Here is a 17,152-nt window from a genome sequence, read left to right as displayed (position 1 = left end):
CATTACTATCACTGTTTGTACTTCTGTTCTTAAGTCACAGGAATGAGACATTAGCAGCAGCATAATTTGACAACAGATCCTTCCTGTTTCTTAATATGGTCTTTGTTTTTACTTTCTTTTCTACTTGTAACTGGGTATTATTAATATATTCACATTCCCCAAAATAATTGATTTCATCTGGATTACTTGATAAAGAATATCTGACAAAATATGGACTGGGTGATTTAGGTACAGTAATTATTAAAAATATTTTTACCCAAACATCTTTATATGGTTTTAAGAAATAATTTCTACCATTTACTGTTTGAGAGATAATATATAAACATTTATCAATCATTTAACAAGAATAAACTTCATTTTTTCCAAAATAAAGTGTAAGTCTTCAGGAAAAGAAACAAAAGGCAAAAAACTGTCTAAGTGATCAACATCTCTGGTCCCTTGTCCTTATCTACAATGGTAAATTTATTTACTATCAATATAACTACATTATAACACTCTTCCCTATTAATTGATATACTCTTGCTTTTAAAATATCAAAATCTAGGAATAATTCAATTTTCTTAATAGTTTAACAGCCGTGACCAAAAAAACTCACTCAGGTTGGACTGTCACCTATGTGGTCTACTTAAGTCCCACAAAAATTTGCAGCTCCTGGTAGTATCTACCTAAAATCTTCTCACTAATGTGGAACATTCTACTTTATCTTCTCCATCTTTGCCCTTGTTTTTCCCCAATAAAATATGTGACTTTGGACATGTTATATAAAATTAAATGGAAGTTCTTTGCCTAAGGAGAAAGGGGCCAAAGGAAATGTTATTTTTTTGATAAAGTTGTACATTGGTAACCATAAGCTATGAGTCTTGAATCCATTTTCAGGAGATATAAGTGAACTTCTGGTTCTCTGTATATGTATATTCATTTTAACATGACAAAATCTTTTTAATAAATATGCCACAGGGGAAATATATATATAGTATATATACACACAAATAAAACTTGGTTGTACAAGTCCCACATGGAAAATAGCTTTATCACTTTTATTATACCCATTTTCCTTTTAAAAAGTTAATACATGGGGGAGGGGTGTTTAAGGGGACTAAATGGTAATGGAAAAAATATAATAAAAATATACTTTTAAAAAAAAGCAATACACCAAAATCCCAGTACTCTCAAATAACTGTTAGAAATTAATCTGTATTATTTTTTAATGATTTTATTTATTTTTAGAGAGGGGAAAGAGAAAGAGAAAGAGAGAAATATCTATGTGTAAGAGATACACTGATCAGGTTGCCTTTCCCACGCCCCCAACTGTGGATCTGGCCTGCAACCCAGGCATGTGCCCTGACTGGGAATAGAACCAGTGATCTGTTATTTCACAGGCCAGCACTCAATCCACTGAGCCACACCAGCCAGGACTATTTCATTATTTCTATCTTGACTTATTCTCTTTCCAGTACAGAAACTAGATCTAGATACAAAATCTAACATAGTATCATAAAAATATTATTGCTAAAGATAATTATGAGGTTTCCAATAGGTAAACAATAAGTAAAATTCTAGTACACTGACTACTGAACAGATGACATAGTAACTAAACCATTTTTTAAAGATGTATTAGTTATATTAAACACTCATAAAAAATTACCAGATTAAAAGTTTTCAAGAACTATTCCCAAAGATTTATAGACTTCTTAATGTCCTTTCATAATTAAAGCTTCATTTTGTTGTGATCAGATAAGCTAATCAATGCCCACTTATAGAAGTTAAACTTCATCAGCTTCCTTAGTAGCTCAATGAAAATTCATATAACCTAACATAATGATAAGTATTTATGTCATTAATCATTCAATTAAAAAGCCACATTTCAATACAGGGACATAGTCACAAACACTTAAGTTTCTCTTTTTATTCTTAAGTAAGGAGTTCCTCATTTTATTTTGATGGGAATTTCTCCTTATTACCTGTGTTACAACACCTTTCTGTATCTACTAACGAAGCACTTTGTCTAAGATCAGTGATGTTTGAAATTACAAAAACAGTGTATCATTTTCAAAATTTGCCAAATTGCTCTTCCCCTGTTTCAGCAATTATACACTACTCAGCAACTTCCTTTTCCATCACATATTTTAAAATAGTTATTGCCAGCTGCATCAAATCTAAGTCACAGCAAGAAGGTTAGAATTGAGAAGGCACTTGGCTAAAATCTAGGAATCCTGAATCCTGACCTCAATCTGCTTTATGCTGGTTGCCTCTTCACCCTTACTGGACGTCTCTGGGAAGGATATGAATAGAAGAAAAGACCAGGCACCCACACACTGTTACTATAAAGCTTTTGTTACCAACTTCAAAGTCCCTTGTGAACTAGGCTGATCTGCATGGAAGGCTTGCCAAGCTTAAGGTGAATCACTGGGATATTCTTAGCTGTGTTTCCTCCTGTAAACCTATGCTCAAATCTCAGCCACTGGTGAAGAAAGGCCAGTCTAGCAACATATGAAGGAAAACTAAGCCAGTGGAAACATTCAGCTCAGAAACCCATTTAGCTCTGAATACCACAAACAAAACTTAAAAAATCAGAAAGAAAAAGAAAAGACAAAACAGGACAACAATGAAGAGATGGGGGCAAGGCATTCTGGGCAAGGGAATTTAAAGGGTAATTATGCTACCATTAATGTTAAGATTATAGGTATAGAAACCAGAATTCTTTAATGTAACATAAATCAAGTATGCAATCAGTAGTTGGAAACAAAGAAGGAGGGGACAGCTTGGTAAAACCAAACAGTAAAGTGTAAAAGAAGAGTGCTGCTTTAATGTTTAAGATTAAAGAGCACAGGCTTTTTTTAGAATTTCAATTCTGGGCGTACCACTGTTTAGCTGAGTGACATTAATGAAGCTTTCCAAATCTATTTCCCCAGCTGTAAAATAGATATTAACATCAGAGGGCTCTTTTCTGGCACACAGTAAATGCTGAATATGTGGTAGCTTTTAATAAACATTAGTAAAACAAAACAAGAACATGTCATATTTAGATATCTCATTTCTTTAAATTTATGAACTTGATGAAGATAGGAGGTAGGACAGCTTTGGCTGGCATGGTTCAGTGGACTGAGCACCAGCCTGCAAACCAGAGGGTCTCCAGTTCTATTCCCAATCAGGACACTTGCCTGGGTTGCAGCCAGGTCCCCAGTATGGGGTACACAAGAGGCAACCCACACACTGATGTTTCTCTCCCTCTGTCCTTCCCTTCCTTTCTCTAAAAATAAATAAAATCTTTAAAAAGAAAGTACTATACAAAAGATTGTTTAAAAAATTCAATACTAAATATTATGTCTGAGATTTGCTTCAAAATAATCCAATGGGAATGAAACAATGGTCGTTAGTTGACAGAGCTGGGCATTCACTATACTATTTTATTTCTGTGTATGTTTGAAGCTTTCCTAAATGAAAAATTTTAAAAAACTTCTTTCCTTTTAATTAATATGGTTGGACAAGAAAACAGGTTCTAGCATCACTTTTACCTCTGATAGATCATAAATCTGAAAGTTGAAAAGTAAATGAGAACATGAGACTATCCAATGGGTAGGTATAGAGAAAAATACCTACAAATAACATACTAAACATACCTACATTGATTGGGAGGAAGGGAAGTATTCAGATAAAAGCTGACAAATACCCATGGATTGGGGACAGTTAAAAATAAAAAGTGAAAAACAAGAGAGCATCAAACAGAATATAAGCATGTCTTAACAAATTCAACAATTCCTTCCTCTACATATTCTACACTTATTTTTTAAAGATTTTTTATTTATTTATCTTTAGAGAGACAAGAAAGGAGGGAGAAAGAGAGGAAGAGAAACATCAATCCGAGAGAGACATCTATTGGTTGCCTCTTGCACGCGCCCCATGCCCCGACTGGGGACTGAACCCACATCCCAGGCATGGGCCCTGACCAGGAATTGAACCAGCAACCTCTTGCATTGCAGGGTGACGCCCAACCAACTGAGCCACACCAGTCAGGGCAACACTTATTTTTTAGTTTGTATAAACCAATAATTCTAAATGTATTAGTACAGCATGTATTTATATTAAATCAGATGTGAATTCTGTTGTAAAATGGAATATATTTCTTTGTGGTAAATTCATATTGTCACATGTGGAATTTTCTTTTACCAAGCAAGATATACCCTTGGAGATCCTTTTTAAATGTTTTTCTTCCTCTTTATTTTGTGAACTTAGGAGATGGAGAACATATCTTCACCCTCTGAAAACCTCTAAAAAGTCAACTAATAAGAGAAATGTACACAATAATCATTTATTAATAATTACCATGATAAAATAAACTGATTCAGACTTCGCGAAAAATAAGTTAATTGTGAGGCTGTGTAACAGTCACAGACTATTGAGCACTACAAATGAGAATGAAAATGCTCTTCATATAAGTTTTTCCAATAATTCCCATGGGAAAAAATATTGATGTTCACATCTTCTAAACCAAAAAGTCAGTCTTGATGTAAATAATCTTCAACTATTAATACTATGTAAATTTCATACAGCAATTGGAGCAAGTTTGCTTCTGGAAGAGCTCAGTTGTGTTCTACTTTTACCCCAGAAGTTAAGTAAATGTTTCAAACATTAAAATATCACACAATTATTTCTGTGGATAAGAGGAAAGCATTTATGCTAAGTAAAATTCTGCTTTAACAAGAGATAATTATTACTCGATGTTTCCCAACTGGCTGATTTTTAAAATTTTTATTTACTGATTGACTTTTAGAGAGGGGAGAAGGGACACAGGAAAGAGAGAGAGGGAGAGAAAGAAATATCGATTTGTTGTTCCACTTATTTATGCATTCTTTGGTTGATTCTTGTATCTGTCCTGACCAGGGACTGAACCTGCAACCCTGGCATATCAGGACAACACTTTAACCAACTGAGCTACCTGGCCAGAAATGCTATGTATTACTTTTTCTGTAAATTATTTACCAGAAAGTGCACAAATTAAATTGTGAGGCCTTCTAAGATTGTCAGACGATTCCTTTCTCCTGGCTAAATGTAATGGTCTGACAAAATTCAAAGGTGATGTTGAATACTTTGCTAGAGAAGAAATTCAAACGAACCTAAGTAAGGTATGTGAGAGTTTTCTAAAAACTTGTAAAATGTGCTATGCAGTTATAAAATGGTGACACGTCTTAGCTGGTGCAGCTCAGTGGACTGAGTGTTAGCCTATGAACCAGAGGGTTGCCAGTTCAATTCCCAGTCAGGGCACATGCATGGGTTACAGGCCAGGCTGGGTCCCCAGTTGGGGGTGTGCAAGAAGCAACAGATTGCTCTCACACATCTATCTCTCACACATCGATGTTTCTTTCCCTCTCTTTCTCCCTCCCTTACACTCTCTCTAAAAATAATAAATAATCTTTAAAATGGTGATACAATTAATACATTTTTCTGATACCTCCTGCTTTCTATATTTCAAGTTTTAGAGTTTATTTATTCTCCAGTTACATGTACCAAAAATCCCCTGAAACAATTTTGTTTCTAAATGATCCCCTTCAAACTTGGAAAACAACTGTGATGGACAAACTTTTAATGTTTTAGAAGTTATAAGAAATACTCCTTTAAGTGGTAAAGTACAGTTACAACAGTTTTTAATACAATTGTAAGATATACAACTGAGAATTTCTTTTTTCTCTTTAGTATGAAATACCTCAAATATATTAATTTCTAGTTTCTCAACATCAAAATTTGGAATGTAAGTTTAAATCATGGTTACATCACTTTTTTTCTTTTAGCTAGTCCCTTTGAAACAAAAATACATACTATACAAAACAGATTATAAAAATTTCATTATAATAAGGGCACTCAACAAAAACTGGCTTCAAACATGTAACTCTTGGACTTCATAATGACTTCAGAAAACTGATTAAGTGATATAGCAAAAGAATACATAATTCTCTATAATAACATATACATAAACAAGTAGACCAAAGGAATGAAAACAACACAAAAATCATTAAGTGTCAACCATCACTGTACAACTTTCCTAACTTGCCCCTCAGAGACAATCCATTAAGTAAAGACCTCTTAGACTAATTTGCCACCTACCTCGAAGATTCTCAATTTCATCCTTAAGACATCACTACACCTGACACTATGTGACAGACCAAATCTAACCAACTAAAAAATCAGAGAAACTAAGACTTATGACAAAATTCAAGTCTTCTGCCAAAAATACATACATGCATGACCCATGGACAAAGGTATGGGGATTATCTAAGGGAGGGGCAGGGTGGAAGAGGGCAAAGGGGGTAAAGTGGGGACAACTTTAATAGCATAAAAATACAAGAAAAATAAATAAAAACTTCATTATATGCATGTACTCATTGAAAACAAAATTCAAGTCTTTTGAAAGCAGTATATTTAGTACTAAAATCATATAATAATAAAATCATATAATAATTTGCCATACATATAATCTGTCAGGTACTTGGGTTTTATTAACTGCAAACAAAAATGTAATCTTAAATTTTAAAAATACTGCTATTGTATACAGTCCTCTCCTATTCAAACTTAAAAAGAGAATAGATTCAGACAAAACGTCTTTATAGCATAAAGGTATCCTTCTCTACCCAAACCTTTATTTCCTTTCCAAAATTCAGTCATAGAACAGATTGGAATAATGTGGTTTACCACACTATGAACTTGATCCATGAACCCTCGCTACAGAAAAGCAGGAATTTAGAAAATTTGGCAAAGTTGTTATAAACTCCATCAAATAACTAGCGATTTTATTAACAGAAAAGGATGTTTAAGAAAGCCTTTCCTGAGTAATTCTAGTTCATTCCAATCACTTTACTACTATCTCCATTATTCACCTCACAAGATACAGCAGGTCCCTGAATAATGTTTCATTCAACATCATTTCATTAGGATGTTGATGAGATGCCACAGGAACTTAACTCTTGTTTATATCAATTAGCCTATGGTAATACTGGTGTCATTATACATCTTTCCACTTAAAGTTGAAAAACTTATCAACTTAAGTGAAGTTTGTATACTGCAGTTTATCTTCTGATCTGTAATTATTCTCAAATTGAGGGCATGATGAGAAAAAACATATGCAAATTATATATGTACTGATGTGGGTCTAATATCAAAACTAAACTAAAAAAGAAAAAAAGAAAAAACCCTTAAACTCAACAATAAAAAGACAACTAAATCAATTAAAAAATAGGCTAGGGATCTGAACAGACATTTCTCTCAAGATATACAAAACGGTAAAAATAAAAAAAATAAAAGATATACAAATGGTCAACAAGCATATGACAAGATGATCAATGTCACTTGTCATGACATGCAAATCAAAATCATAATGAGATATCGTACCTATCTACTTGGATAGCTATAATCAAACAGACAGACAATTAACAAGCATTAGTAAGAGTGTGAAGAAACTGAATCACATTGCTGATCAGAATGTAAACCACTGCAGCCACTTTGGAAAAGTTTGGCAGTTCCTCAAAAAGTTAAAACACAGTTATTATATAACCCAGCAACTGCACTCCCAGGCACATACCCAAGAGAAGTGAAAACCAATGTCCACAAAACAAGCTAAGAAACCAGACACAAAAGGTCACATACTGCATGATTATATTTATATGAAATGTCCAAAATAGGCAAATCCATAGAAACAGAAAGATTAGGGGTTGCCAAGGGCCGGGGCATAAGAGGAATGGGAAATGACTATTAATGGGTATGGGTTGTTTTGGGGGGTAATGAAAGTGTTCTGGAATTAGAGAGTGAGGTTTGCACAACCTTGTGAATAAATTTAAAACCACTGCACTGTATACTTTAAAAGGGTGAAATTTATGGTTTGTAAATTATATTGTAATTTAAAAAAATATTCAGGGTATGGATCACTGTACTTGGATACTTCCCACATAAAACAGATAATAAATGAGCTAACAGTTCACAACTGAATTATCCTAAAAACAATGGGCAAGTGTAGGAGTAGTTTAAAAATATTTGCAAATAAGAGTACAAGATAATTGGGAAAGCAGTGGTCATAAGTTTTTAACTTGAAACTACAAAAAAATAACATTCATTATCTACCCAATATCCAGACTCCATAAAGCAGATAAGCAGATATAAATAAAATAAGAGTCAACAGAGAAGTTCAGAGACACATGAAAATAAATCAAGCCCCGTTTACTGCGGTTTTAGGGCTAGTTGGCAAACCAGGAAAGAAAACCAATCTCGTTGTTTTATATATACCTTTATTTACCACAGAAAATATTTTTCAGCTGTTTCTAAATACCAAATCCAATTTCTAAGGATGGAAATCTGTCAATACTAAGGATATTCAAAGAATATGTAACTGATTTTAGGAAATCCCAAAAATAGGTTTTGTACACTGAAATAATGTACAACCTCCAAATGAGCTTACTTAGAAGAGACACTCTTGTGGATGACAATATTGTTCCTGTAAAAGTGTTTTTAAAAAACAACCCACGTCACTGCTATTGGTTCCACAACAGAATCCTGAAATAAAGGAAACATTCCTTCTCTGAGCTAAGGAGCAAGATTCCTTCTCTGAGCTAAGGAGCAAGATTCCTTCTCTGAGCTCTGTAAGCTGCCTAACCTAAGACACTCCATTTTTTAACCTGCACTAGAAAATCCTACAGCCTATCCTACAATCCTACAGCTAATATCTATCTATGTCCCCTACATGAATCATGGACTGTAGTTTAAATAGACATTCTTGTCCTTTTCCATTTCTGCTTATTTGTTTTTCATGACAGGAATACCTTTTCCATATTCATCAAAATGAAGCAAAAATGTGCCACATTCTTCTTGAAGCCTTCCTTCGTTATCAGAACACACTTCCTTCATTTCTAAACACCCCCAGCATTTTCCTGCACCATGGTAAGTCACATTTTGCCCTGTACTACAACTGAATACACTGTATTTTCTCTAGGGACTAAAAAGTTCCTGAAGGTTAGGACAACTTCCCCAATATCTCTGCTTGCCCACAGTACCTGGTAAAAAGCAGATGCTTAAAAAATACTTAACTGAAGTACTTACCTAACTGCCTTCCCTTCCTAAAAATAACACTACTAAACAATCACTTGCCCAACTAAGTGATTAGGCAAGTACTCAGAAATGGCAAATCCCCATGGACACTAAACACTTAATTCTCACTTTGTAAAAAAAATTCAGGTCATCCTGTGTAGTCCCATAAGACTAAAAAGGGGAATGAGGGGCTGACATTATTCAGATGCTTCTTAGAACTGCTCCAGCTACAAGCACACTGGAGGGAATTAGGCCAATTTGAAACAACAACTCTGTATAAGTCAAGGAGATTCATCCTGCTATCCTTCAGCTAAGCTAGAGCTAAGCTGAAATCACCTTTCCCTAATTGAGAAGAGCTTCTTGAGAATATAGCAAGAATGAGGAGCAACCAAGCAATAGGTTATATCACACCAGGCAGCACAGAGAGTGTTAATCTGAACTGATCATTCTTGTTCCAGGGGATGCCTCAATAATCACCTGGAGACCAAATATTCATCTTGACTGTAATCACTGTCTGAACCTGCTCCTAACTACAATTCAAATAAAACCTAGTAATGGAAACACCAACACCTCTACCTCCACAGTCTGAACCTGTCCTCCTCTCCCTTAAACAAAAATGGAAGGGAGAATTAAATTTCGGAAATGAGAATTCATTTTTAATCCTATAACTGCTGTAAGATAAATATAGAAAATAAATGACCTCAAAATGTTAACATGATCAGTCAACAGAATCAAACAGAAGATTAACTGTTCAAAACGAATCCCATTAAAATAAAAGAGAAATTATTGCATCATCTGTTAGTGACAAACACTATGCATAGTTGTCTTTTGGACTGTAAGGATGGTGGCCAGCCCTTTTAAACACAGAAAGTTACCAATACAGTTGATTTTCTCGTAACTTTCCTCTTAAATTACATACAGGGTGGGGAAAATAGGTTTACAGTTGTTCATATGGAAAATAATAATAAACAATAATATAAGAATAAATGCTTTCATATGAAAATAATACAATAAATAATAAGAACAAATGCTTTCACATACAACTGTAAACCTACTTTTGCCACACCCTGTATAGTAAAGAGAATATATGAGACCCAAATGATTTTAGTTGGTAGACTATCAACCATATAACACTGTTCAGATTAAAATACTGCTCTGCACTCTGGACTCTTAATCATCTCCTGAACTTTACCACCTTGAAAAAGGAAATTTGAAGTTAAAAGTATGCTTTAAAAAAAACTAATCACCAGATTAATATCTTCCTTCAAAAATAATCTAAAATTTGATATTGAATTCAGATATTTACAGAAGGATGTATTAGTCATTTTTAAAAAACCTTTGTCAAGCAGCAGTAAACTAACCACTAACACTAGCAGTTACTGATAAAAAGGGGCCTGAGGCAGAAGGCTAGGATTCAAAGCAAACAGAATTAAAATAAGATAAACAACTCATTAAAACCATCAAAAGTAAAAGCAACAGTAACTTAAGAAATGTATAGGACTATGGTCATTAATTTCAAAATCATTTAAAAACAAGAAAGTCCTACTAAAAGAACCCAATCACTAAAAAGTGAAGCAAATACAAAAACTAAAAATTCCTCAAAATAATTTTAGAATTTTGTACTAGCTTACAATTCTGAAAACTCATTAATTTCATTCCTTCTCAAAACCTTCTAAATGTCTTGTACAACTCTCTTATATGATGGCTACAAATAATACATAATTTGAAAAGTGCTTAGGCAGATGTAACATTTCAGAGCAAGTGTATGATAGGTTTGAAAGAATAAAACAAGTGGAGACAGAGCAGAGTAAATGATAACTGATAAACCAAAGGCTGATTCCTGGGGCAGAGCTGGGCTTGGATTGGCAGGAGGAAAATTTTAAAATATACCCACCAGACAAATTATAACAAAAATCTGATTCATGCCTTTAGTATTTACACAAGCATATGTTTTGAAATGTACTTTTAACCTTTGGACAACCAAATATCAGATACCTCAGAGTATTGTTGCTTATATATTAATTTTCATGTTAAACAGTCCAAATCTTCAACAAAATCCACATACGTTTTCATAATGGAACTGCAGAGATGGAAGGGCTTATATCCTCTAAGTAAAGGTTACCCTATTTTTGACTTGTTTAAAGTTTCAGTTTTGCTTTATAACCCATTACAGAAAACATCTCTTGTGGGACATTGTAAAGGGCATACCCTCCTGTCAAGCCAGAAAGCTCAAACACAAAGACACTGAGCGAACCAAGTGCTGTAATTCTTCCAAACTGAGCCTCTCCAACACCCCCTCACCCTTCCCCCCAACAGATATGTCTATTAAATCAGTGTCTGTTCTCCCCCTCGCACAACAAAGAGAACTTCTCACCGCATGAAATTGCCGCTGAATGGACACCAGAAAGCAGGATTTGCATAATTCCTCCAACGAAACCCTTTCGGGAAGGAGGGGATGAGGGGCCCAAGCGAACGGATAGAATCTCCTGGATTCTGTCGGGGAAGACCTGGTTCCTAAGAGTACTCCCCACGGGTGGGGTCGGGGATGGAATTCTGGGCGTCCCCGAGGACTGGGCGTGGGGGACGAAGGACGACGAGAGAGCATTTCCCCACACATGAGCAGCACCGAAGCAAAGACGGGGAAATAACAATACTGAAGGACAGGAGAGTCAGACACAAGGATGCACTGGGGCTAGGGAGCGGCGGGCGGAGCGGAGACACCACACGGGCCACTTACTTTTTGGAGGGGGGTTAAATATATGAGTTAAGCCCTTAAGGTCCCGCCGGCCGCCGCACAGAGGGAAACGGGACCTTGGGAGAGAACAGACAAAACACACAGTATGAGAGGCGCAGCTCGGCCGCCCGGCCCCTCCCGGGGCGCCCCGGTCCACACTCCCTCCTGCCCGCGGGGGAAAAAGCCAACCCTGGGCAGCCCAAGGTCTGGGAGGCGAGGTGAGAGCGAGGCTCTGGGCGAGGCGGCGGCTCCGGCAAATCCCCCGGGAGGCGACAAGAGCGACTAGTCTCGGTCTAGTCTCGGTCGACCCGGTCCCACCGCCCCCTCCCCGCCGAGCACACACCAAACACAAATACACCTACCCGAGCGTCGAGGATTAACTCCCCCGCCACCGCAGCCCGCTGAGGAAGTGCAGCCGCTGCCCCCCGCGGCCATGACACCCCACTTGGCTCGGTCAGGCGGACCCCGGGCCTGTGACAGCTCCGGCTCCCTCCGCCCCCATCTCCACCTCACGCCTCGCACGCGCCCGAGCGCCCGCCAGCCCGCCGCGCGTGCACGTGGGACCCGGGCCGCGCGCCACTGCCGCGCGTGGGGGAGGGGCCGCGCGGAATGGGGAAGGCGCCCAGAAGAGCGGAGGATGGGACCCAGCGACTACCCAACACACCCAGCCCCGCGCAGGGTTCTGCGGGACCGTGGCAGCGCCCACCGGCCAAGTGGCAGCACTGCCAGGCGAGTCTCCACAATAAGCGGGTGGCGGCGCCCAGCAGCCAGAGAAGGAGAGGAGGCGAAAAGGTTGGGGAGACAGGCTCTCCTGCCCGAGAGCTCGCCCCGGGAAGGGTGCGTGGAGGGGAGGGGCCGGTGTGCGCGCTCAGGCCCGAGCCCCGGAGAGCCCGCCTGGAGGTCGCGAGCGCCCGCACTCCAGGGGGTGGGGGAGGGGGGAACTCCGGAGCCAAAGAGGGCGGGCGGGCCGAAGCAGCAATTGCCTCTGCCCCGGCTCCCTCCCCACGTCCGGGGCGGCTGTCGGTGGGGCGGCCTGCAGGCCTGAGGTGGCTGGGAGAGGCTCTCACCTACACAGTGAATGAGCTTGTGGCGCCACGAGTCCAGTTCTTGCCGAAAGCCGCGTCTCTCAGCGGAGCACTGCTGCCGCCTACATACCCTCGCCATCTTCTGCCGCCCTCCCGGCCCTACCTCCGTCGCGGCCCCGCGCACGCCCAGACGCGTCGCCCGGGGCCGCGCACGCACCCGCGGCCTGGGCGTCGCACCTCCCGCCGGGGGCGACGCGGGGCAGGGTCGGTCTCACCTCTCCGTGGCCCCGTCGTGGCCCAGGGGGCAACCGGGGTGCACACTCTCCCTGCTCACAGCGCTGGGCAGCCGGCCAGACTGCGTTCACCCCACCCCTTGGCCATGCCTGCCGCCTCCTCTAGCCGCCCAGGAAGGTGCCTTCCCCCGTCCGGAGCTCAGCCCCTCCGACTTCGCGCTCCCGCGGCCGCCCAGTCCACCACGGCCACGGCTGCCCCTTCCTTTCCCTTACCGAGGCTTTTTGTTTTTTAAACCAGTCCCATTTATCACTTCCAACCTGCCTATCGCTAGGCACCAACTGTTGCAAGTTCCTTGGAAACTGGTCCTCTGAACTCCGTGGAAACTGCTCCTCCCAGGAGTCTGTTTAAGAAGCAGAATTAAGCCCGATGCCCGTGGAGGCACGGAGCCCTAAATTTCAAAAAGGTGAACGGATAGATTTTATTAAGTCATTGGAAAGCTTAGACGACATTCGAAAATCCAGTTAAAGTTGTAACCAAGTCTTAATTTACATAAACAAAAAACCAGGTTTCTGCTAGCAAGACTGATCATAGGTGAAATTCTCGAGCTGACAGATTCAGAACCTCTTCTCTGTTGTGTGGAAGGGGGTTTAAAAAAATTGTGCTAAAATGAGAAAGACATTTCAAAAGAAGGCTTAATTAACAATACTTACAGCCGAGTACTGGAAATAGCTTAATTCCGTATTTCAGGAAAGACTGGAAGAGAAATATTTTCGAAGGGGGTGATCAGGTGGAAACCTAGAATAATCCGATCACCCTGCATACGGACTACCTGTTCCATTCAAACACGCTAATCTTAATTACTTGACTATTACTTGAAAGTGAAAAGAGAGAAGATAAAACGAAAGGGGAAAGGAGAAAGAAGGTGGGGCAAGCGGGTAGCATACAAAACCAAAAGAAAAACAAGGGAAAATAAATCCCTCTTTACCAAATAGGCCCACTACCCTGGGATGCTGGCCTCGTCCCCACCTTTGGGGTTTAAGATTAAGGACAGCGCATTCTTGTTTTTACATATGTAAATTTAAATTTGAAGACTTAATTTCAATTACTGTAGTAGGTAAAAACAAATTCATTAAGTAAGAAATTGGCATCAGGGATCCCTTTGGTGTACTGATTTATGTCTTTTCCAAGGTAGTGGTCTGGGTTCTCTGCACTACGCACTTGTGAAATGGTGTGTCTCTTCATAGAGATGGACTGATCGCTTGCCTGTGTGGCTCGGTTGGGTGGAGCATCATCCCGTACATCAAGGATGGGGGTTTGATTCCCGTTCAGAGCACATACCTAGGTGGCAGGTTCACTCCCAGGTCAGGCCCTGTATGGGTGGCAGGGTGGTAACCAACTGAAGTTTATTTCTCCTCCCCTTTCCCTCTCCCTCCCTTCCCTCCTCCCTCCCTCCTTTCTTCTCTTTCTAAAACCAATAAACATATTTTTAAAAAATCTAAAATAAAAGAGAGATCGACTGAGTGGCCTCTTTGTCAGGGGTGGTCTGAGACTGTATGAATAGAAAAGCACCTTCTGCTCCCACATTTTAAAAACCAATAATTTTCCACAGCTCTCGAAAGTCCATGATAATTCACTGGCTTAGGAGTACTGTCAAATGAACAAGCTATTAAGTCATGAGGAATTGAATTTCTATGTACATAAAACTATCCTGAGTGGTGAGGGGAGAGGACAAACATGAGATAAAAGATTGCTATGGACAGCCATCCTGCACATGTGATAGCAGGACATCTATCATCAACCTGAAACTTCCCCTCTTCACCGCTAGGTGGTAGGTTTGAGTATTTAGATTTTAACCAAGTTTCTATGAATTATGGAGGAAGTGTTTCATGAAGTTTGAAATAAATGAATAACACCTAATTATGAAATGAGTTAATAATAAATGTATTTTCCAATGACCCCATATATTTTGTTTAAAAATAATCAAACCAACGATAATACTTCCTCAACACAATCTCTTAGTCTCACAGAGATTAAGAGAATCTTAGAGACCTCAGAGATCAACTCTAATATGAGGTATGGATTCTCTAATTTGAGGTATGGAATTTCCCAGACAAAGTGACTTGACCAAGGTTACAGAGCTGCTCATAGAGTTAGCGCAACAAAAGCCAGAGACACGTTTCCAATTCCCAATTCATTGCCACTTCCACTACTCCACTTTGAATTGCAATTACTGCTTTACTTATTTTAAGTTGGGAACAAACATATGGTTGACTTTTTACAAAGGTTATTTGGAAGAAAGGATTAGGGGACAATAATGGTAATTATCAGCTATTGAATATCTACTATACCTCATATATTCAGCATTGCAACTTTATTTCATTGCATCTGAATAATGATGCCAGAATAGGTGTTATTTTTACCTACATTTTACATTTTCCAGATTGGAGATTCAAAACTCAGAGAGGTTATGTGCCTTTTTCCAAGGTCACAGAGCTCCCAAATGGCAAAACCAGAATTAACTGACTCCCAAACTTTCTGAGTTGTTCTGCAAGTAGAAGCAGGACTCTGCATGAAGAGGGTTCATTCTCACATTTACTTCCATGTGAGAAGTGATGCTCCATCGCACAGCTGAACAATGTGACAAACGTTTTAAGCTTCTATTGTACGTCAGGCAGTGTCCTAGGCACTGAGGGCTCAAATAGAAGATGACATGAACCAATCATGCACAGGGGCTAGCGCATCACTAGAATGAGATGAGTATCAGTCCTTGTGATTAGGCCTTCCTAACCTCTCTTCTTCTTGGCCAGTCTGCAGAAAGCCAAGATGCTTATGCAGGCTGGAGTCAATCCATGACAGCACGAAGGGATGACAGCAATGAACATAGCCTGTGAAAACATTTTCTGAGTCATGTGCTACCATCCTTACAGTGGGCAGATGATAGGGGGAGATGGAGCACAGAAAAGGACTATTGGAGATCGGGGTAGACTCTATCTGTGAACCATAGGGTTGGCCAGTATTACATTCTCCTTGTGTCTGATTAGTTGGAGGTAGCATCTAATAGGGAAATGACCACAGATAAATGGGAGGATGAAGTGTATTAGGGCATTCTAAGGAAGAAAAAGCCTGCTGATGTAAGACTTTTTTAAAAACATAACCAGCCCTGACCAGGGTGGCTCAGTTGGGTGTTGTCCCACAAAGTGAAGGGCCACTGGTTTGATCCCTGGTTAGGGCACATGCCTGGATTGTGGCTTCTGTTCCCTGTTGAGGCATGCAAGAGGCAACCAACTGATGTTTCTCTCTCAAAAGGCAACCAATCGCTACTTCTCACTCACATCAATATTTCTCTCCCTTTCTTTCTCCCTCCCTCCCCCCTCTCTAAAAATAAATAAAGTCTTTAAAAAATATAACCAACTTCTAATGAAGACCAATAAGTGACAGATACTTTTCAGAGCACTTTTCATGACTTATGTAATTTATTCCTCACAACAACTCACTCAGTTATTCCCATTGTATACCAGCTCATGGAGAGGTTAAGTAATTTACCCAAGGTCACATGAGTTATAGTAGATTTGCATTCAAACCCAGCCAATTTGAAGGCAGACCCAGATTTTTAGCCTTCACCCTAGTTTGCCTCCTATACTTCTAGGGGAAATGGGACCTAGAGTTAAGGACAAGACCTAGGCAAACAGAATGGAAGCCTTGTCACTTGGTGGAACTACTCATGTAGTGGCTCTTCTTGCTTAGTGAAAGACTTCAGAGTTCCTTTCTTACTGTCTATCTGCTTGTGTGCTACTCGTGTGCCTATAAAGGCTTAGAAACCTTTATAGCTTTACTTTATGTTGTGTGTGAAATTTATTTTTATTTTAAAGTTTAATGAGATATTTCAGATACTATGAAATTCACCCATTAAAGTGTACACTATAGTGGTTTCTAGTGTATTCACAGAGTTGTACAACTATTCCCACAATCACTTAGAGAACATTTTTATCAATCAGCCAGAAAGAAACTCCGTGTTCATCAGTAGTCATTCCCCATCTCCTCAACCCCTGGAAACAACTGATCTACTTTCTGTCTGTATGAATTTCTTCATTTT

The 17,152-nt window shown here is 39.3% G+C and overlaps 1 protein-coding gene and 1 long non-coding RNA gene across 14 annotated transcripts in view; both read right to left on the bottom strand.

The window, feature by feature from the left end:
• LOC118500881 overlaps positions 1 to 8,577 on the bottom strand; it is a 32,120-nt gene extending 23,543 nt beyond the window's left edge. The window contains exon 1 of the long non-coding RNA XR_004903462.1: positions 5,960 to 8,577. This is a non-coding gene — a long non-coding RNA (uncharacterized LOC118500881). The remainder of the gene's footprint in view (positions 1 to 5,959) is intronic.
• Positions 1 to 13,014, bottom strand: part of LCOR (ligand dependent nuclear receptor corepressor) — a 127,628-nt gene extending 114,614 nt beyond the window's left edge. For 2 of the 13 annotated variants that reach the window (XM_036027088.1, XM_036027087.1), the window contains exons 1-2: positions 12,868 to 12,986; positions 11,804 to 11,877 (exon numbers count right to left, since the gene is read on the bottom strand). Coding sequence is in view for 3 of the 13 variants with exons in the window: in XM_036027085.1 (XP_035882978.1) it covers positions 11,804 to 11,877; positions 12,159 to 12,235 (151 nt within the window). In the remaining 10 variants the exon portion in view is untranslated. The other 11 variants (XM_036027091.1, XM_036027089.1, XM_036027092.1 and 8 more) reach the window with 8 other exon arrangements.
• Positions 13,015 to 17,152: the final 4,138 nt, after the last annotated feature.

The sequence above is a fragment of the Phyllostomus discolor genome, chromosome 5 (genome assembly GCF_004126475.2).
Source record: "Phyllostomus discolor isolate MPI-MPIP mPhyDis1 chromosome 5, mPhyDis1.pri.v3, whole genome shotgun sequence".
Classification (NCBI taxonomy): Eukaryota; Metazoa; Chordata; class Mammalia; order Chiroptera; family Phyllostomidae; genus Phyllostomus; species Phyllostomus discolor.
The sequence above is the reverse complement of the archived record's forward strand: the minus strand, read 5'-3'. Positions and strand labels throughout refer to the sequence as shown.